The 23,801-nt window shown below is 41.2% G+C and overlaps 1 protein-coding gene across 2 annotated transcripts in view; it reads right to left on the bottom strand.

Annotated features, from left to right (window-relative positions):
- gabrr2a (gamma-aminobutyric acid type A receptor subunit rho2a) overlaps positions 1–23,801 on the bottom strand; it is a 64,929-nt gene that overhangs the window by 30,445 nt on the left and 10,683 nt on the right. For both annotated transcript variants that reach the window (XM_063499220.1, XM_063499219.1), the window contains 2 exons: positions 8,255–8,322; positions 4,343–4,566 (listed from right to left, as the gene is read on the bottom strand). In XM_063499220.1, coding sequence (XP_063355290.1) covers positions 4,343–4,566; positions 8,255–8,322 — 292 coding nt within the window. The remainder of the gene's footprint in view (positions 1–4,342; positions 4,567–8,254; positions 8,323–23,801) is intronic.

Here is a 23,801-nt window from a genome sequence, read left to right as displayed (position 1 = left end):
GGTGTTTTGAGATGTGAGAGATTTGCGACGTTAGCGCAAATCTTGTGTAGTTAGTGTGTAGTGTAGTCAATAGTTTTGTTGTGTGTGTCAGAACAATGAGGCGACTGCTGAATGTTACAGGTGTTACAGGAGTGATACATCTCCTGTTGTCAGGCCTGCAGGTATCAGGCTGTTGTTCTCCTTTATCTCATAGTGGACAGAAATTATTTTTTGGAGTGGCACAAATAATTTGTGTGGCATCAAATGTGATGCAGAACAGCTGATTGTTCTGTAAATAGTTTGAAATGTTTATTTAAAAAACTGCCTTGGCTGCATTTTTAGGTAAACAGCTGCAAAAAACTTTGTTGTTTGCATAACTCAGTTACTTTTTTGAAGAAGTAACTATATAATTAAATTGCCCAACATTGGTCATTATATACTGTATTTTGCAGACAGAGAGTTACAGGACTCTCTCCCAGACCACAGACTCAGACTCATAATACAAGTCAGAGCTTTAAAAAAATAAAATAAAAATACATATATATATTTATATTTTCATTGTAATTGGGCTAAAGCAGTTAATTAAAAGTAGTCTAACATAAATCTAAATGCTGTAATTTGATTATTTTAATAAACCATGTAACTTGGATGGATTCGATGCTGGTGTGACCACAGTGCACACGTCTGCTGTTGCTCACAGTGGTCCAAGGGACGCTCAGGGAGTTTGTGTGTTCGCTCAGACACATGAAAAATTAGAGGGAACATTGCCCTATGGGCTCAGCTGCTGACTTTGAAATTCCTCCCGGCGGTGCCCCTGCCAGGCAAACAGTGAAACACGGTGGCATGTGGCACAGTGGCCCGGACCCCTTAGCTCTCTGTTGTAAAAACCCGTATCACATCACATGGCCCTTCCAGTCAAGCTGGTGCTAATCAGCCCAAGATCCATATCTAATAAAACTTTCATTCTAAATGACTTTATGTCCAGCTCCAATTTGGATTTCCTGATTGTGGTAATGAAGTGCATGAAGTGTTTTACCATGCCATTATATGATGCAACTGAGACTATTTAATACACAGGATTTAAAGCCACTTTGTGAATCGCTACCTTATCATGGTCAAGGGGTTTGTGTGTCCCAGGAGCCAGGCCCAGGGAGGGTGGCAAGGGCAAGTGGGCCTTAGTCCATGGGGCCTTACTCGGCAGTCTGAAAAGGGGACATGGGACCACCCTCCTATAGGCCCACCACCCACAGGAGGAGCCATAGGATTTGGGTGCAATGTGTGCTGGGCACTGGCCAGGGGCAGAGACCCTGGCTGACTGATCCCCCAGCTACTGAAATTAGCAATTGGGACATGGCATATCACCTCTCTGGAACCAAACTCCTGGAGAGGGGCTGGACTGTCTCAATCTGGAGTTACCCTTGGTGAGAGGCATCGGGCTGGGGTGGGTATCCTACACCCAACATACAGGCTTGCTGCCTGTATGTTGGGGGGTTTTCCCAGTGGACGAGAGGGTTTATTGTCGGGTTGGTTGAGGAATGGGTCCTGACTGTTGTCTGCATTTATGTGCTGAAAGACGGTTAAGAGTACCCGGCCTGTGCTTAAGGGTGCTCTACCTGGGGACTCTGTTGTCCTACTGGGAGACTTCAACACTCATGTGGGCAACGACAGTAAGACCTGGAGGGGCATGAACGGCCTGCCAGATCTGAACCCAAGTGGTGTTCTGTTATTGGATTTCTGTGTTTCTGTGTTTGTCCATAATGAACACCATGTTAGAACATAAGGGTGTCCATAAGTGCACATGGCACCAGGACACTTTAGGCCGCAGGTCAATGATCAATTTTGTAATCGTATCATCAGATCTGCAGCCATATGTTCTGGACAGTCGGGTGAAGAGAGTTGCTGAGCTGTCAACTGATCACCATGCCTTGGCAGAGGCCCCGGTCGATGAGATCTTCATCTCCCATGTTTTTGGGGTGGCTGTAGCTCAGGAGGTAGAGAGGTCACCTACTGATTGGAAGGTTGGTGGTTCAATTCCTGGCTCCTCCAGTCTGCATGCCAAGTATCCTTGGGCAAGATACTAACCCCAAGTTGCTCTCAGATGCATCCATCAGAGTGTGAATGTGGTTAGACAGCACTAAGTTTAGAGAAAGTGCTTGTGAGAATGGGTGTGACTGTGGCATGTTGTATGTTGTATGTAAGAATCAGTCCATTTACCATGTCCGGTCAATCTCAACTGCACTGAGTTGCGGTCGCAAGGTGATTGGGGCCTGTCGTGGTGGTAACTCCCAACCAGATAGTGGGAACCACAGGTGAAGGGAACCGTAGAAGGCTTGGTTAGCCTGTGGGACTTGGGAGGCAGCCGATACGTACCAACAGCCTAAGCGGGACGCGGCTCGGACAGTGGCTGAAGCAAAACTCGAGTGTGGGAGAAGTATGGAGAGACCATGGAAAAACACCTTTGCACTGCCTTGAAGTGATTCTGGCAAACCATCAGGCGACTCAGAAGAGGAAAGCGGTGATGTACCTGCACTGTATATATTGCGGGTGGAATGCTGCTGACTTTGACTAAGGACATTGTTAGGTGGTGGAAGGAATACTTCAAGGACCTCCTTAATCCTTCTGACATGTCTTCCCTAGAGGAAATTTGAATCTGGGGTAGAAGTGGGAGGCCTTGCCTATCTCTGGGGATGAGGTCAATGAGGCAGTTAAACAACTCCTTGGTGGCAGGGCCCCAAGAGTGGACGAGGTTTGTCCTGAGGCTGAAGGCTGTGGATGTTGTAGGGCTGTCTTGGTTGGCACGCCTCTACAATGTTGCGTGGAGATTAGGGTCGGTACCTCTGGATTGGCAGTCTGATGGTTCCCATCTTCAAGAAAGGGGACCGGATGGTGTGCTCCACTATAGGGGGATCACACTCCTCAACCTCCCCCGTAAAGTCTATGCCAGGGTCCTGGGAAGGAGAGTCTGTCCGTTAGTCGAAACTCAGATACAGGAGGAACAATCCAGGTTTTGCCACGGGCGTGGAACACTGGACGAGCTCTTTGCCCTCTCGAGGATAATCGAGGGGGCATGAGAGTTTGCCCAAACAGTCCATATGTGTTTTGTAAACTTGGAGAAGGCATTTGACCATGTTCCTCTGTGTGTTCTTTGGGGATGCTTCAGGAGTATGGGGTTTCTAGCCCAAGACCTTGATCCACATAGCTGGCCCCGCACCCACTCATTTCCAGTGGGTGTTGGACATAATTTTTATGGACAGAATTTCTAGGCATAGCCAAGTGACGGAAAGCTTCCACTTGGGTGGTCTCAGAATCTCATCTCTGCTTTTTGCAGATGATGTGGTTCTGTTGGCTTCATCAGGTGATGGCCTCCAACTGGCACTCGAGTGGTTCGTCGTGGTGAAGAGAGAGCTCAGTGTAAAAGTGAAGCTTTTAATTTAGTGGTTGGTCTACGTCCCTACCCTCACAAGCTTTGGGTAGTGACTGAAAGAATGGGAATGTGAATACAAGCATTGCAGTTTCAGAGCAGTTTCTCTGAAGGGTGGCTCTCCCTTAGAGATAGGTTAAGAGGTTTGGCCATCTAGGAGGGGCTCAGAATAGAGCTGCTGCGCCTCTACATTAAAAGGAGCCAGTTGAGGTGGTTCGGGCATCTGACCAGGATGCCTCCCGGGTGCCTCCTGGGTGAGGTGTTTCAGCATGTCCCACCTGGAGGAGGTCCCGGGGCAGATCCAGGACACACTGGAAAGATTATATCGCTCAGCTGGCATGGGAACGCCTTACTGTTTCCCCAGAAAAGCTGGAGGGGGTGGCTGGGGAGAAGGAGGTCTAGACTCTACTCCTTAGGCTGGTGCCTCTGCAACCCAGCCCCAGATAAGCAGAAGAAGATGGATGGATGGATTTAAAGGAAATCTGCTGAATCCTCGAAACCTTAAAAGTGAGTAGTGTGGAATCAGATATGGTCTGAAAATCTCATGCTTAGAAATCCTGGTTTACTTTATAACTTCTGTCTGATGAAGTAGCTTTTAGGAGGTACATTATGAGTTGAAAGCAAAGTGACCATGATTAAAAACTGACTAAAAAGCAAATTATATAATTTTTATGCAATTTTTGTGAAATTATGGTGAAACCTGGCCGGCCATCCAGGACATGTTCCCCGTTTAAATGCCCACCTAAGATTTTAATTAAGCTGAGGCATAATTCCTCCGCCAATGAGCTCTATTGATGTTTGAAAGCAAAATTGCAAAAGCTTCCAGATCGCTTTTCAAGAAACTTGGAGAGGAATAATTTGAATAATTCAATTAAAAAATAAAATTGGAGGCTGATTCAAATATTGATCTGTCAATAAATCAGATGCAGAGGTACTACAGACCTCAGGCTGTAAAGCACATGTCCATCAGGAAAGACCCGGAGCATGATGTTGTCAGTAGTCGTATCGTGGATAAAGGATCTCTTAGAGTGGACAAAGAAGACATCAGGGACCCAAATTTTCTTCACCAGACGGCCATCAAACGTCATACTCTTGTTGGTGCTGCTGGTGAAGGACAGACGCTCATCCTTCCAGTAGTGTCTCAGATACAAGGTCATGGTGAAGTCCTGGTGGAGTTAAAGAGTGTAATTAAAAGACTGTAAATGTGGAGATTATGTAATGACCGAGTGAAAGAAACACAAACATTTACCAAATTCTAATGTACCAATTGCACTCATCAAGCCATGCCGATTTTCTCATTAAATAATCAAATTGAGAAAGCTACAGGCATTCCAATCCCTCTGTTGCTTTTGTGTTAAAAATATCATTGGCACCAAAGGAAAAAAAGAAAAAATATATTTCCAAGTTTTATGGTAAGATGTATATCTCAGGCATGCTAATAGAGAAACAACAACACGAACAAACAGTAACAAAGTGATTGACTCAATTTCTTTAATTTCCTCTTATACATGAACCCACAAGGTTCATGGAGGTATCATACCAAAGCAAAAGTATAAAGTGTAAGGGAGTAACCAACACTGGTTTTAAAGTAGATCTCGGAAAAGTCTATATTCTAATGGTTGTTCAATGATACACCCCTCTGCAACCCATATCCATCTTGATTTTCTATTGTTTTTTATGTTGGCAGAAATCAATTTTACAGCAATGTTAATGTTTTAAAAGCAATAATTTCTGACCCTAACACAATACACCTACACTGTACTTGCTGACCTCATATTAAATTTGTATGTAGACTATGTTTCATTTCTGTTTTCATATTTAATCTTTTCTTTCAAACCATTATATATATATATATATATATAAATATAAATAAATAAACAACACTGAGTCTGCTGTTGGGAGAATAAAAAATAAAACTGTAGGGACCAGGTAATGTTCAGAGATTCAGTTTCAAATCAGCTGAAAGTTCCATATTTTGACTGATCCTTTTATTTATAGAATATTTCAAGTGTTTCTCTGGCGGGGGAATGCATGTTATATGTACAGTTTGTTTAGCCGTACCTTATTAAAACTGTTGACAGGGGATTTCTTTAAATCACCCTGCCGTTCTTCAGCTGAGACGTCTGAGTCAGAAAACACACAAACACTGCAGTTCCATTTTTACTCGCGAGGGCAGCCATGGACGCACGACCTGCGTCTCATCGCTGCCTGCGTTCTTTATTTATACAAGTCTGTGTCTGTGTGTGTGTGTGTGTGTGTGTGTGTGTGTGTGTGTGTGTGTGTGGTACAAATATAACAATGTCACTCCAGTAGCGGGACTTTCCCTTTTCTACATCTGTATGTTCTCGTAAAAGAGCTGAGCTTGGTCTTCTCTACATCTAAGTGTTAAAAACAACAGGATGCGGTTAGTATCTGCAGAAGTTCAGCACACAAGTTACTAGGTGAAAAGTCATGTTGAAATATGCTTCACTGATAAATATAAAGAATACATTTCATGTAACTGATCAAAACATAATTATCTTCTGACAACTGTACAACTGTATTTCCACAGTATTACCCCCAGGTTTTGGGTCCTTATTATCCAATTACATAAAATGCAGTGTAATATTACTCAAATTTTACATAATTAATTAGATATTAAATGGTTATTGCTAGGGATGGACCAATCCGATATTACGTATCGGTATCGGTCCGATACTGACCTAAATTACTTGATTGGATATCGGAGAGAAATAAAAAACGAAATCCGATCCATTAAGTATCCCAAAAGGACCTCACAAAACTTGCGACATGGCGTAACCCAGCTCATGACCGTATCACATCGGAGCAGTATGCGTCAAGTGATAGAGTGGCTGTGGTTTGCGAGACCTGTCGGCGGTCTGGAGTTACTTTACACTGAAAGCATTTGGAGCCTCACTACGTGCTATATTTAATAGACAGTAGACAGGGCTGGACAGGGAGAAAAAAATCAGCCCTGGCATTCTGGCATTTTTGGTGTAAGTGGCCTACCTTGATCGCTCTCTGTCTCTGTCGCTCTATATTATGCATTATAGTCATTATAGATATTGAAACAGGTTTTAATCACGCACCGTATTATGTGATCCATTGAGCTCACCTGATGCAAAATGTGAGCTGGGCTGAGGCACCTGGGAAGATCTCAAACCTGCACTGTAGGTGGCAGACAGTTGGTGTCGTAAGCCACCTCTTCTGTTCAAAGATGGTCGTTAACAGTGGACATAGATGGCCTCTTTCACTCGTCTTTCTAACTAACTAACGTCTATCTCTCTTCTCTGTCAAAAATGTAAACATTGGCATCCTCAAAAGAGTGACCTATGACCTTTTGATGCAGGTAGACAGCCGAGTCTTGTCCTGTCGAGGTGGTTGTTCATGCATTTATGGCTGTTTGGTTTTTCTGATTTATATATCTCTCTACAGATCAGACCTCGTTGCACTGCACAGCAAACACTATGTTTTTTAGCTTATGTTTGGTTTTAGCTTATGTTCAAGTTTTCTCCTTGGGATGAACCAGTTTTTGTCTGATGGTGTGGCTAGGTCTGAAGTGTACTGGGATGTCGTGCTTGGAGAACATTCTCCTGATTTTCATGGATAGATCTTTTACATAAGGGATAACAAGGTTGTTTCTCTCTTTTCACAAGTTGTTTCACATGTTTTCTTTCACCCAACCTCAGCTCACCACCTTGGTAACAGGGCCGCCTCTTTGCCCTTTGTGGTGTGTAGCCAGACTCCTATGTTATGCCAAAAACTGATCATCTGCGAAAAAGTGATTTCCACTGTTTCTACGTTTTTTATGTGTAATGTCTTTACATATATTAGTAAATAGACTTCAGTGACCAGGATTTACAAAGGTGTTATATATAATATATCGAAATTACCTGTTTTAGCAAGTATTTTAATGACATGTTAATTTACATTATAACCAATCCAGTCCTTTTTGGCCAATTAAAATATCTTTGTCAAACTATGGTTATATTTGTTGCAATTTCTGCTGCCCTGTTGGCTAGTTCTCTTGTAAAAAAACAAAAACAAAACATTTTTAATGTCAATGAGACCTTTTAACAGGATATATAAAGGATATATGACAGCAATTTAAATACAGGCAATCACTTTTTGACAAATGCCAGAAATCACTTTTTGGCAGATGATCGCTTTTTGGCACAATACGAGCTAACCGTGCCAGTGTCATCACTGCTCCCATTGTGTTATCAGTGGTTTTGTTTAATACTGAGGGCTGCATACGCTTAATGTTAACTTTTTATTCATACGTTGCTCCTACATACACTTGTATTACAGGTCTCCATCGCATTGACACATTGGTGCCCTACAGAGCCATGCATTGAAGACAATAATTTGTGTTGAGAGGATTCACTGCAACCCTGCTTGTTACATAAAAAAACGCAACATGTACGTGTTAAGGACTTCATGGCTTCATTACATGTCTCTGCATTACTCAGTTCTGGCTCAGTGCAATGACTAAAAAGTACATGGCAGAATATGTGCAGTAAGAGTAAAACATATGCAAAGCTTCAGCATCAGCCTCAGATTTCCAGCTGTGCCAAAACAGGATGCATTAAGCAAACTACTCAGTGTAGGAGTTCAGAGCTGAATAAAATTAATGTAAGCATGAATTTAGAACAGATTTTAAATGGGAAGTTGCACTTAATTATTGCCATTACAAATTAACAAAAATACTTCTCTTTGTTTAATTATTACTAAACTCATGAAACTTTTTTCTATATTTCCTTCAAATTTAGAGAAATAGGTCAAGGTCCATCTCCACTGACCTTATACTGTAAGATGTATGATCTGTAAAAGTATAGAAAAATGCCAGCTTACCATATCAACTTCAGAGATGCTGTCCAAGCTCTCCACCTGAACATCCACTCCAACAGGGATTGCAGGACCTGCCAAACAAAATTCCATCATGACCAAATACTGTAGTAGACTATATAGCCTAAAAACACACACATCAGTAGGGATGGACATTGATAATGATTGATAACAACTGATTGCATTGTCAATATCACTTATTGATTCATTTCCTTACGGATTCTCCATGGCTCAGCTTTGAGCATCACCACCATTGCTAAACAACATATCAAAGACCTTGCATTTGTTCAAATTAATTGCATGTTGTGTGGTCAAATGTTTGGGCATGTTGGAGGCATTTGCCTTTTTTGTTGTGATCAGTGTTGGGGTCATTATTCAAAAAAGTAATTATTACACATTTTAAACAAAAGGAGTCATTACATCTACGCCTGTCCTATTTGGCCAAAAGGTTACGCCCACCAGTAAAGGAACAAGTACTGGTGGGCAAAATCTCTGGCTCTCTCGGTCCTCTGCACCTCATGATTCCTGGGGAGACCCACTCTGTCCAAGCGCTTATTGATTTGGGTGTAGAGCAGTGTTTCATTGATAACTCCCTGGCACAAAAATGAAATATTTCCAAACTCAGCCTCGTGCCATCCAGGTCACAGTTTGAAATGGTCAGCACTTGCCCGATGTCACTCTTAGAACCAAACCCAAACCCTATCCCTTTCTAGTAATCACACAGAGCGTTTGTATGGCGTTATTTTTTGCCTCTATTCTGAGCGCACGTAAATAATTTTTGCAAGAACTTTGGACAGTGTTTCTGGAATGCAGTCGCTAGCGAGCCGATTGGAGACCACAACAACCAATCAGAATTTTTGCATTCAAGTCTGTGAGTGGTTGGTTTTGTGGCACATTTATAACGGGGTACAGAAAGAGTTGAGCGTGCAGGGAGCAGAGATGTTGAGAGCTGGAGCGACACTCTGGGAGCAGGTCCACAGATGTCTGTCAGCACACAGAGCAGAGATCTGAGCAAGAGCAAATGCCAATAACTGAGGGAGAGGGCTGTAATTGTGCGTGTATATGGATAGTAGCAAACACTGAAATACATTTCTTGCACGCAGCAATGAATTTTGTTCACACAAAATTTTCTCCTTAAAATGCAATATTTTTACTTGCAAAAATTATTTACGTGCGCTCAGAATAGAGGAACAAAAATAACGCCATAGTTTTGGGCCATCCTTAGCTACAACTACACAACCCCTGTATCGATTGGAGAAAGGATTGCATCTCCTGTTGAAGTAATGACTGCCACATGAACTATCTAAAATCTGTCACTCTGTCCATTCCATTAGCACTCTAACTCTGTCACTGCCTCTCCTGATCTGGCAGAGGTGTCCAGGAATCATCTGGCTCTGTCTCTTCCCCCTCACGTATGATTGGAGGAGGATCCTCACCTTCCTGCAACCTCTCCTCCAATCTCTTTTGGTGACCCACACTAATTAGGGATGCTAGAGAGTATGTTTCAGTCTATTTAACCTGTGTGAAGAATAAGTCTGCTAGTTCCCCTACTGTAGGCCTGCTCAAACCCCTTCCCACTCCAGGGTGTCCCTGGTCTCACATCTTTCCTTAACTTTGTGACTGGTCTGCCTTCCTCAGGTTGAAACACGGTAATCCTCACAATAGACAATTGCCCGACTACCTTGCCCCCCATCCTGTCCCCCTTCGAGGTCTCCCTGGGCTACTACCCACCACTCTTTCCAGTAATAGAAGGTGAGCACACAGTCCCGTCTGCGGAGCTGCCACCAAATCAAGATACTAGCCCCGAACATTATTGGTCCCTTCGAAATCGAGGCCATGATTAATCCTGTCTCTGCTCACCTGAAGTTACCCTGCAATATGCATATACACAAGGTTTTCCATGTCTCCCAGCTCAAATCATACCTCTTTAGACATCTGTCCCCACATATTACTTTTCTTAAAAATAATGCAATATGTTACTTAGTTACTCACAGGAGAAAGTAGTTCATTATATTACTCATTACATTACTTTCATTTTACTGTAAAACAGCTGAAAGGCATTGTCTCATAACTACCATTTAACAATAGAAACCAAGGCTACAGTCCTACACACTAACAAAAATCCTAATGAGGAAACATACATGATCTTTCTCTTAGTGCTTTGGTATGAACACAAAACTGACAAAAAAAAGCAAAGATGACAACCAGCACAAAGACACTTCAAAGTGATCGCCACAGTGATTCTGCTGTAGAAACATGAGCAGGTAGAAACAGAAGGTGCAGCCTGACGGCACTTAACTAACAATGACATGGGTAGTAAGTGAACTAGGGCTTTAGCTATTAATTATTTAAGTAATCAAATAATTTATTGATTATCCCATATATTAATTGAGTAATTGGATAAGAAGCACTTTTGTCTTAATGGGCAATAATAAATATTCAAAGAGAAAACAAAATGGGTCTTTCAGAATCAATTGCTCATTGGTTTCCTTTTTAGAAATTGCAGTGTTTTAAAGTTTAACTCCAAACAACTAACAACTAAACTAAACTAAAAACAAATAAACCATTTGATTGTATTTATGTGCCATATTAATATTACATTTTTTTTAAAGGAAACATTTTCTTAAAGTTTTTGGGCTGCTGAAAACAGACATTATGATGGTGTAGGCATTAATTAATATTAATAATAATTCAGTCTCCAACCTAATAACCCTCAGGTCGGAGGCCCAGAGTTTAATCGCCCATGTACACCACTATGCCACCGTGCCGCCCATTTACATTTATATTTTTAAATATTATTATGCAATTTAATAAACACAATATTTGATATTATTTCACTTTCAATCTGAAAAATGTTATGAAAGCCTTTAAATAAATTATAGTACACTCCTTGCCCCTCTTTAGATTCCCCCTGTTTGCTGCAGGTATTGCTCCCATGTAAAATAGGATGGCTCCCATCAGCTTTTAGCAAGCTGTATAATTCAACCAGTCTAATATCAGACTAAGGTTCAAATACATCTTTTAATACAACTGCAAAACTTACTGCTAGGCTTCTTTCTGTAAAACAAATTCATTGGATGGAGCAGCTACAAAGTTTGCTGATCAGGTGCTTTGATGAAGGACTCACACTAGTTTTTTCCCCAGTAAACATTTTAATGGTGATTACAGGAACAAGCGCTGTTATTTTGGATGCTAGAAACATGTTGTTTTTTTTTTTCATTCAAACTGAGCTCACCGTGTCAGTAGCGGATGTGGCGATAACACCATATGCTCTTACGCAGTCTGGCAAAGAAGACCCAAATACTTCAATACCTCTTTTTATATTCAAAAGAGTACGAAAGTAGGATTGTCCTGGTTGTAACAGTTTCTCCCCCCTATCGGACAGCTTAATACTGAGGAACTGGAAACACACATAAAAATAAACAGTACACCCACTGAAAATTTAGAGACTGGACTGCCTAACTATTAGAAACCATTATCTATCTATCTATCTATCTATCTATCTATCTATCTATCTATCTATCTATCTATCTATCTATCTATCTATCTATCTATCTATCTATCTATCTATGCTATTAATTTATCATTCTATGCTATTAATTTATCATATCTATGGTTTATAGTATTAATCTATTCTCTTGTATGTAGTACCATGGTAGCACAATGGTTCTGGGGGAACAGTGTTTTATCTCAAGACAAAGCAGTGTACACAAAATGACATAAAAATCTTAGTTTTCACTTGTGGATCATTTGATACACATTTGACCATTTTGAGACAAATTTCTTTCCATATAGAAGGTACTTTAAACAAATTCGCATGCAGAGAACACAACAAATCAGCGTCTAGCAACTAGACACATTTTTATAATCTAAAATCTCAAGTTAAATATCAACCAGCTGGAATTATATTTTTTTGTCAGCAAGTAATCAAAGAATGTGAGCAAGGAGTTCATTTATATTCCTTGTAATATCAGGTTATCATGAATGAGTATTGTAAAATCACAATTTATATGTGAATTTCAAAGACAGTGAGCTGTAAGTGTCACTGAGCCTACACAAAGACTGAGGGAATAACTAAAAGCTTTATGGTGTCTCTCATGCATTCCAAACCATTTTAAAGGACTGCCTTTTACAGAGTGCAGAGTGAACTGCTGCAATTTCATTTTTGATTTTTTTAAGTGTTTGAATTTTAAGCTGCTGTGTTTAGATTTTGTCTCAGTTCAGCGGATGTAACAGGTACGATCCTTATGAGTCATTCCCTCTCAAACCATCATGGGCCATCTGCTCAAACACCTGTAGGTGTAAGTCTGTTTACATCTACAGGTCATCAATGGTCTGTGACTGAGTGCCCCAACAATGGATCCTGGAATGCCTAGAACTGTAACATCAGTAGAGGCTAACTTCAAGGCAACTGCAAAAGTCACCACCAAGTGCAGTATTTACCAAGGACATGCTCTGTCCCCACTGCTCTTCGCCATAGGCCGGAATCCCTTCAGTGAAGTCATTGACAAGACTGGCTATGGATACCGTATGATGCAATTGTCGGCCACTTCCTCTACATGGATGACATCAAGGTGTATGTCAGGAGTGAGCGAGGCATAGGCTCAGTGATCCACACCATTGAGGGGATTGCATTACCAAAAGGCAACACTGCAGACAATGAGGACAGCTACAACTACCTGGGAATCCCACAGGCAAATAGGAACCATGAAGAGGGTAGGATAGCTGCAATCACCAAATACCTGCAGAGGGTGAGGCAAGTCGGAGGAGCAACTGAATGGAAAGAACAAAATGCATGCAGTTGCATTGGACGGCATGATACATCATCACAGTTCCTCTCTTGGCACCCTTTTATATGCTATCTCTAGAACAGCAAAGACAGTGAAACTCCTTCTGATCTCCCCTATACTTCTCAGTGGGACTGTCAAAGTAAACATAGCATCTGTATTGCTCTTTCATGCTGATCATCACCTATCTTCTTAGTCTAGTTTGTACAATTCTTTCCAATATCTTCATGTGGACTCTTCAATTCAATTCAGTTAATTCAATTTTTAATAGATTTATTATATATATTTTTACAGAGTATATATATATATATATATATATTAGGGGTGCAACAATACTCGTATCGATATTGAACCGTTCGATACAGTGCTTTCGGTTCGGTACGCATATGTATCGAACAATACAAAATTTTTAATTTATTTTATGTCTGTGTTGAGAGCTCAGTGGATCTGCGTTCGACTTATCCGCCTAGGCTGCACTGTCGAGCGCAGATCCACTGAGCGCAGCGCAAGCTAGCAAGACAGAAGCTTAGCTCATTGCAACATGGCAAATTGAACCTCCCCCACCCTAATTCAGATCTGGCCTTTGGAACTATCTTGGTCTTCATGTGAAGTATGACCCTGAAGGTAAGCGCGTCATGGACAAAAGTAAAACAGTATGTCGGATGTGCCACACAATGCTCAATTACATGGGTGGGAACTACTGCGTTAGCGCAGTTTGCTCGTTAACGTGTTGACTCCGTCCAGCCCCACGCACGGGGCGATCCGCGGTAGCTCGTTAACGGAGATTTGCCGTGTTGTGGCGTTAATGTCATTTCAGATTAACGCTGACAGCACTAGTGGGAACACAACGAATATGACTGCACATTTACTCCGACATCATCGTAGTGCAAAGACAAGTGGAAGCAGACAAAAACAACAAGCACGCATGCTACAAACTTTACCCGAGTCATTTAGACAGCCGTTAGCACATGATTCTCCTTATGGGGACCTGATATGTTTAATATGCTGCTGAGAATATACCCCAGAAGAAGCGTATAGTATAGCTTTTAATTTGGAAAGAGCCATTTCTCTCTAATAAACTCTCTTTTTCCAAATATGAGTGATTTCTCGATCAGATAGATTTATTTTTTTTTATTACTTAGTTGTTTCAGCAACATTAAATTTAAAAACTGTACTTTTGAGTTAAAATATATATTTATAATTTTAATAAATGACAAATTAAAAAGGCATGAACATTTTTTTAAATATCGAACCGTGACACCAAAGTATCGAACCGAACCGAACCGTGAATTTTGTGTATCGTTGCACCCCTAATATATATATATATATATATATGTGTATATATATATATATATATATATATATATATATATATATATATATAGAAAGAAAACAGAGAACCCCAACAATCATATCACCCTCCATGAACAAGCACGTTGGTCCCACTTTGGGAAAGAAAAACAGGAAAAAACATCCAGCAGAACCAGGCTCAGGGAGGGGCGGTTGGGGATGAGGGGAGGAAGACAAGACAAAGACATGCTATGGAATGAAGCCAGTGATGAATAATAACTAATAATTGAATGGAGAGAGGAATCCAAACTTGAAGCTGGTTTCACAGAAGAGAGGCCAGAAAGTTGAATTCTACTTCTATTTTTAAATTCTATCCTAAATTCTATTAATAATAAAAATAGGAACCACAAGTAAGCCTGCTTTCTGAGAGTGAAGTGCTCTAATGGGGTGATACAGTACTATAAGGTTGTTAAGATAAGATGAAGCCTGATTATTTAAGACCTTGTATGTGAGGAGCAGGATTTTAAATTTAATTCTGGATTTAACAGGGAGCCAATGAAAAAAAGCCACATCCAAATCTCGTCCAATAAAACATAAAATAACACAACAGGAACAAAATAATAATAATAAAAACTGGTAAAAAGCACCCGAATGTCCCAATAAAATGTCTGTTTTTTGTATATGCCATCACACTCACACACTGTCTCTTCTCTCAAAGAGGCTTCGTCTTCTTACAGGGCTGCTGTGGCACCGTGCCTGGGATTACCGTAATGACCCCATTATCACTAAACAGGCTAAAGAACTGGTCCCAGCATGAAACCCTGTGGAACTCCATAATTAACTGTAGTGTGTGAAGATGATTCTCCATTTATATGAAGAATTTGGAGTCTATTAGATAGGTATGATTCAAACCACAGCAACACAGTACCTTTAATACCTACAGCGTGCTTTAATTGCTGTAATAACTTTTCATGGTAAGAAGCATCAAATGCTGCACTGAGGTCTAGCAGGACACTGTCAGAGGCTATAAGAAGATCATTTGCAACCTTCACTAAAGCTGTTTCTGTGGTGTGATGAGCTCTGAAACTCTTCAAATAAACCATTCCTCTGCAAATAATCAGTTGTTTGACAACTACCCTTTCAAGAATTTTTGAGATAAACAGAAGGTTGGCCTATAAGCTGAGCCTGTTGGGCCTGAACACCTCCCTCTGCAATTGGATCCTGGAATTTCTGACCGGAAGGCCTCAGTCAGTACGGATCGGGAACTGCACCTCCAGCACCACCACACTGAGCACTGGGGCCCCACAAGGCTGTGTGCTCAGTCCTCTGCTGTTCACACTGCTGACTCATGACTGTGTAGCAACACACAGTTCAAATCACATCATTAAGTTCGCTGATGACACGACCGTGGTGGGTCTCATTAGCAAGAACGACGAGTCAGCGTACAGAGAGGAAGTGCAGAGGCTAACGGACTGGTGTAAAGACAACAACCTGTCTCTGAATGTTGACAAGACAAAAGAGATGGTTGTTGACTTTAGGAGGACACGAGGCGACCATTCACCGCTGAGCATCAACGGCTCCTCTGTGGAGATCGTCGACAGCACCAAATTCCTGGGCATCCACCTGGAGAAGGACCTTGGCTGGTCCCTCAACACCAGCTCCCTGCACAAGAAAGCCCAACAGCGTCTCTTCTTTCTGAGAAGACTGAGAAAGGCCCAGCTTCCACCACCGATCCTGACCACCTTCTATAGAGGAACTATCGAGAGCATCCTGAGCGGCTGCATCACTGTCTGGTTTGGGAACTGTGCCATATCGGACCGCAAGACCCTACAGCGGATAGTGGGAACAGCAGAGAAGATCATCGGGGTCTCTCTCCCCTCTATTGAGGACATCTACACCACACGCTGCATTCGCAAAGCCACCAGCATTGTGGCTGATTGGACACACCCTTCTCACACACTTTTCACACTCCTGCCATCTGGAAAAAGGTACCGAAGCATTCGGGCACACACATCCAGACTGTGCAACAGCTTTTTTCCACAAGCCATCCGTCTCCTCAACAAAAAGGGACTGGACTGATAAACACACACACACACACACACACACACACACACACACACACACACACACACACACACACACACACACAAACAGTATCACTCAGCTTAACTCAACTACCTCAAAACATTGAGACTGGACTAACTAATCAACACAAGCGCAGACACACTGACCTACACCACCAAACTATCGTACACACCAACCTGTAAATGCTCTTTTGCACAATATGATTACTGGATTTTTTTGCACTAACTTCTTTACTTCCTAATTTTTGCTGCTACATTAAGGAATGTTTACTGTTCCTGCACTACCTACCTACCAAGTTTTGTTTTTTTTTCCTTAGATAGTTAGTTTTTGTTAATTTATGTTGTAATTTATGTTAGGTCAGTCTGTCTTGTCTCTGCTAGCCAGCTAACTAGGCCTCTTAGTTAGCTAGTTTAGTTTTTTTCTGTTAATTTATGTTGTAAATTTATGTTGCATGCAGCACCTTGGTCCTGGAGGAACGTTGTTTCGTTTCACTGTGTACTAACTGTATATGGTTGAAGTGACAATAAAACCAACTTGACTTGACTTGACTTGACTTGACTATAACTAGTTAAGATAGTTGGGTCTAGAGATGGCTTTTTAAGTAATGGTTTAACTATTCCCAGCTTGGAGGCCTGTGTACATAGTGAATTAATGGAAGATTGAAGCATTAATTAATGGTAGCACTGTGTAAAAAACACATTGGTGGTTTGGAGGATGTAATTACTGAAGTTTTGAGTAATTTTTACTCTAATGGTTATTTGTGAAGAAGTTCATGAAGTCATTACTAGGTAACGTTAAAGGGATGGTTGGCTCCACAGTGCTCTGACTTTTTGTCAGCCTGGCTACAGTGCTGAAGAGAAACATAGAGTTGTTCTTATTTTCTTCAATCAGTGATGAATAGTAAGATGTTCTAGCTTTATGGAGGGCTTTTTTTTTTATTATAAAGCAGCAAACTATTTTTACAGCTAAATGGTGATCTTCTAAATTAGTGAGACACTATTTCCTCTCCACCTTATGACTTATCTGCTTTAATCTGCACATTTGAGAGTTAAGCCAGGGAGTTGAGTACTTCTGATTTGAGGCTTTCTTTTTCACAGGAGCTACAGTATCCACAGTTGTAAGCAATGAAGAAGTAAAATTATTAACATGATAACTAACCTCTGTGGGAGTAACATTCAGGTAGCTGCTCTGCTCTGTGTTGGCACACGGCAATGAAGAAAGTAACATTGGATGAATTATATCCTTAAACTTAGTTAATATCAAAAAGTTTTACATTTTACAAAAGTTCCAAGTTTCCTTTAAATACCAAGACAAACACATTTGAGATTATCCAGCTCTATAGTAAAGTGTGCGTGTGTGTGTGTGTGTGTGTGTGTGTGTGTGTGTGTGTGTGTGTGTGTGTGTGTGTGTGTGTGTGTGTTTGTGTGTGTGTGTTGCTTGCCAGACTAATCACTGCATCTTTTCTTGTCAGGATCTGAGAACAGAGTTTGTCACAGGGGCGGAGCCACTGTATAGATGGGGTTTGGAGTTTTCCTGATTCACACCACGGACACGAGCACTGTGTGGGATTTTGGTAGAATCGCAGGGGAGCCACAGAGCGAGGATTGTCACTGTTGTCATTCACCTTTTGCACTGTAAATAAACTCATTGTCTCTTTTGGAAAAGTCCTGCATTTGGGTCCCGTACGTACTGTGAACCTGACATGCATACCATTTTATACATATGATGACTTTGATTATTGGATTTTCAATTACTTTAGGGTCTTTACCTTAAAATATGAAACACCTCGAGGAGACTGTTGTTGTGATTTGGCGCTACATAAATAAATTTGAAATAAGGCAAGGCAAGTTTATTTATATAGCACAATTCAACAACAAGGTGATTCAAAGTGCTTTACAGAGACATTAAAAAACAAAAACAAATAAAAAGCATGATTTAAAATTGATTAAAAAAAACAGTAGATAAAATCAGAACAGTAGATAAAATCAGAACAGTAGATAAAATCAGTAGTTAAAATGTGAGTTTTGAAATTTAAGCTTAAAAGTGTGGATTTGGTGTTTTATTCAAATGCAGCTGAGAATAGGTGAGTCTTCAACCTGGATTTAAATTTAAATAACTGAACTTAAAAAGTACTTTGCTTATTCCATCGACCTTGATAAAGTCTTACTTATACCTTACCTTTTTTTCTTTATTGCCATAATAATGTTTACTATTTTAAGAGTTTGACAGACCTTGGAAGAAAATCAAATTAGATCAATTGATCCATCCATTTTCTTAAATACTTATTCAGTTCAGTTCCAGGTAGACAGTGCCAAATCAAACAACAATTGTCTTAACTGCCTTTATATTTGCAAAGTATTAGAAGTAACAGTAAAAGGAAATAGAAAAAAGACAAGCATAGTGAGACCATGAACAACTAAGAACAAAAACAATAAACAGGAGAAAGTAGACAAAAATAGTGAAATGCAATAGTTGAACATACAGGCAGGGAAAAGGGGGAAAATGTAGAAAAAAGGTCAGTGCAACATGGGAAGTCTCCCAGCAGCCTGAGCCCATAACCTGTCACCTGTCCAGCCCTAAATATAAGTTTTATCAAAAAGGAAAGTATGAATGATAATTTATCAAGGAATAGTGAAAACATATCCTTGTGTCATCATGACTTATTACTATGATGGAGAAAGTGTTCATAAATATTGGAATTTCTATCAAACACAGAATTTCAAAGTACCTTCAATAATACTGAATGTACTTTCACAGCCAGTTTTGGACCACTTCTCAGTTCCATGTCTGTTCTTCAATTGGGACAAAGTGTCACTGGTGAAGCAACAGCTGTCTGATGGCGTAACAGATTGGTGCCTGTGCTAATCTAAGCTGTAAACATGAGGAACTGCTGTCAGCTTAATCTGCTTGTCACTGCTGGAGTGGAGTCTGGCATGCTGCTAGACAACACTAGGCAGGGCTGCCCACACAGCCAAGGGGAACTGCACTGAGTAAAGCTAGCAATTGAACTAACTCTAGTCACTCCAGTCATATTAAGCCAACATCTCCAGATGGTATATGGGTGCAACTGACCCATTCACCAATGAGCAATGCTTAAAGCTTTAGCAACAAAAATGGAAACAAATACCATGCTGATTATTGTGTCATTTCCCTGAGCTCTTGTCCCCTCAGAGATGATGTACTGGGATAATGTGTACTTAAATAACAGAAATGACAAGCTTCTGCTGTCCATTACATTTCACAAGCTCAAAATCTCTTAATGGGAATATACAGCCATGCACACCTTTAAAAATGACATGATTTAGAGTGATTTTAATAATTAAAGCAAGAGGAAGCATAAACCAATGTTTCTGTTTTTCTGTTTGTTAATATATAGCTGCTCAGCACAATTTTCTCATCCAATCTCCAGAGTTCTGACATCAGATTCATAGTGGAGCAGTAATCACAGTCCTGTTCTTCCCATGTTGCCTGATATCATGCCATGTTATTTTAAGATATAAAAGGAATGATTCAGTTAATTCAAATTTACAATTATTTTTAAATTAATCATATTCTTAACAGAATATAAAACATATTAAAATGTATTATTATGTATTTGAATGATGCACTTTAACTTAATTGGTATCACAACTAAAATGTCAGAAAATGCTTAGTGGCAGAGCTCACAGACTGAGTTTCTGGATATGTCTGTTGACTAGGATTGCATTGTACCATTCTGTTGAGTCTCTATGGCAAAGACTAAAAAAGTACTTAACATTTCAGTGTCTTGTGTCATCTACAATCAGAAATTGCAATAACCAAGTTAAAACAAAAGCGACTCTTGCTAAGTTTATTTTATCTGTTAGCTCTCTTTAGAGCAAGCTATTAGAAAAACAAGAGCTCATATTTTATATTTCTAGCTTTAGCATCTAGCTTATTAACATCGAGAGCTGGGATTCTATTTGGACAAAGTACCTAATACATTGCTTGCAATTTTGACATGAGCACATTGCTCAAGTCAGGCTTGGCTGGATGATCGGCTTTGGTGGTGGTGGTCAGGATGACTGGCAATAGCTTACCAAAGTGGTAAGTTTTGGTAAGGTGATATTTAGCTTGTTTTTCCATTAATGTGTTAAATCAGCATTATCAATATGATGAGACACATTTAAAATTTTATTTTATTTTGTTTTCAGGTGTGAAAAGTGGAAAACAGAAAAAGAAAACACAATGTCTGTGTTTAATTTTCACCAGCATCAGTAGAGCTCTTTACCAAATACAGATGTGTGTTTTGCATCTGGGCACTTTGGGCACAACACGTTCTCACTCCCAAAGCGTAACATTTTACGCTAGGTGATGATATATTACGCTTCCGGGCACCCAACACGTCCCTATATTATGAGATTGGAAAAATGAGGAAACACGAGAATCGTTCGGAATGAATCCACACATGTATGTTTGTTTTACTTAAATCGCTTTGGAAAGACTATCTAACTTCATTAAAGTGCTGGTTAGGGTTAGGGATAAGGTTAGGGTTAGGGCTGGAATACATGACTGGAATGTGTATTACCGTGGGAGCGTCATTCTACTGGATTTCATGCGTAACCCGGCGCGTAGCATAAGAACACGGAAGGTCACCTTTCGCGTTCCTCAGGAACGCCTTGGGACTTGACAAATCGTCAGTATATTACGCTTCGGGAGCGAAAACGGGCTGTTGGGCATTGAAGCTCTGCTTACAGGGGTTCTTTTCTGGTTATTTTAATTCCCTTCAATAATGAGCCAATATTGTTGTTCTTCTGGCAAGACCAGTCTCAAATGACATGAGGAAAAAACGCTTTGCATTTGTCATGTCACTTGTATAATAATGTCGTCATCTGTAAGAGGATTGTCCCATAATAGCAGGGTTGCACAGTTTGATCCTCAACTGTTTCTGTATGAAACCTAAGCCAGACCTACTCATTGAGTGTGTATGTTTTCATGTTCATGTAATAACTTTGAAACTGTATCCTCTGGTAAACTCTACATTTTCTGAAAAGAACACAATTCTTATGCTATTCTTAGTAGATCATACAACAAACCATTCCAAGCCCATATATCAAATGATCTCACTGATGGACTTTCAATCCTTCTCCCTTCTCGGTGGATTAAAAACAAGCTTAATGTGTTACTTTACCAAGGATTAAGAGCAATCATGCACCACACCCACAACCCCCACTCCCAACCCTCTCCTCAATCCCCTCCCCTGCCCATCCTCCCTATACTGCAGCAAGTGGCATTGGTACAGATCTGATGATATCTGAGTATTTGTACCTATAAAATGGTCTTGGAGTGCAGGGATTACTTTGCTTGAACTTAATGCAAATGGGGTTGTGAGATATGAAAGCTGTGGAAAGCAGTGCTAATCAAGAAAGCTTTTGGACATGAATTTGGTAAATGGTCAATGGTCAATGTCCAACTTTCTTTTGTTTTTTGTGTGTTCACTGTTCTTTTTGCACTGGACAAGTGTTGTGCGCTGTTAACATACACGAGACAGGCACTACTAGACATTGGCAACTCACACAATTATCTGGACTCTACTCTTTTCTTACCCCCGGAGCTTTCAGCTCTACCACCGGAACTTTCAGCCATTGTTCGCCCCGGCAGCCACCGCCACCACTCCCAGGAAGGCCACGAAGCACCGAGCCCAAGTGAGCCAGCTGACCCCAGGAGAGCGCTTCGGAGACAGCACCGCAAATGAGGCAATAGGGGAGGGCTCCATGCTAGGCTAAAAGCTCGGTCTAGCTGAACACCTCTTACTGGCCAATGTGCGGTCCCTGGAAAACAAACTCGACGAAATATGAGCCAGGATCACAACACAGCAGGAGATAAGAGAATGCTGTGCTCTTATTTTCACCGAGACCTGGCTTTCAGATGAAGTCCCGGAATGCGCCATCCAGTTGCAGACTCACTCCGTACACCGAGGAGACTGGACCGCAGCCTCCAGTAAGGCTTTTGGGGGAGGTGTATGTGCATTTATTAACAACTCGTGGTGTGGAGACGTGCAGACTGTCTACAAGTACTGTTCGCCAGATGTGGAGTTTCTAATGCTGAAATGCCGCTCTTACTATCTGCAGCGGGAGTTCTCAGCTGTGTTTTTGACCATTGTTTACATCCCGCCGCGAGCTGACTTCGCAGCAGCGCTCGGCAAACTCCACGAAGTCATCAGCGCATTAGAGACAACTGCGGTATGCCTACCGGCCCAACAGGTCCACGTCAGACACCATCGCTGCTGCCACTACTCACTCTCCCACCTGGAAAATAATGACTCCTACATCAGGGTACTCTTTGTTGACTATAGCTCCGCCTTCAACACAGTCATCCCTCAAAAACTCATCCACAAACTGTCTACACTCGGCCTGCACCCCATCCGCTGTGACTGGCTACAGAACTTTTTGACTGGCAGGCCTCAGTCTGTCTGGATCGGCAACAGGACTTCAGCCAGCATTACCACAAACACTGGAGTTCCACAGGGTCATACTGAAGTTTGCGGATGACACTGCAGTGATCTGTCGCATCACTGGAAGGAACGAAGTGGCTTATAGGAGAGAGGTGGCCAAGATCCTCAGCAGGTTCTACAGCTGCATTATGGAGAGCACATTGACCAGATGCATCACTGCATGGTACGGCAGCACTACTGCTATGGACCGCAAACGCCTGCAGAGAGTGATAACAACTGCGGAGAAGATCACCAGGACCCCGCTGCCCTCTCTGCAGAGCATCTACCTTTGCAGAGTCCAGAGGAGAGCTGCCTCCATCCTTAGAGACCCCACACACCCCCAACACGGACTGTTCACACTTCTGCCCTCGGGATGGAGGTTTAGAAGTGTGAAATCCAGAACATCTAGACTCAACAACTCCTTCTTCCCCACTGCTATCAGACTCCTGAACAGCTGACCTACCTCAACTGCAATTTGCACATCAGGACAATTTGCACACTGATTTCTTTTGCACAGAGCCTTATCAAGAGCAACCTCCAAATACTTATGACTATCCACCAGTTCAATGGCTGCATCATTTACTACTGTTGGAGGGGGGCTTCCTGAAGTAAATTACCATGTCCTTAGTTTGTAAAGTTTTGATCTTTAAGAAGGACTGATCACACCAAGAAGCAAACTCATCCACAGCAAGTCCATGGGAATACTCTTCACCACGAAGGACGCTTACAATGACTGTGTCATCTGCTTATTCAATGAAATACCTTTTAGCCTGTGTACTACGACAGTCATTAGTGTACAAAATATATAGCAGGGGAGAGAGAAAACAACGCTGTGGTGAACCAGTGGAAGAATTCAGCTGATTGGAAAAACAGCCGTTTACTCTCACACACACTGAGATCTGTCAGTTAAAAAGTCTAAAATCCAACCAACAAGATTAAA

This window comes from Pelmatolapia mariae, linkage group LG16_19, assembly GCF_036321145.2.
Source record: "Pelmatolapia mariae isolate MD_Pm_ZW linkage group LG16_19, Pm_UMD_F_2, whole genome shotgun sequence".
Classification (NCBI taxonomy): Eukaryota; Metazoa; Chordata; class Actinopteri; order Cichliformes; family Cichlidae; genus Pelmatolapia; species Pelmatolapia mariae.
Note: the sequence above shows the minus strand (reverse complement) of the source record. Positions and strands in the feature narration are given on the sequence as shown.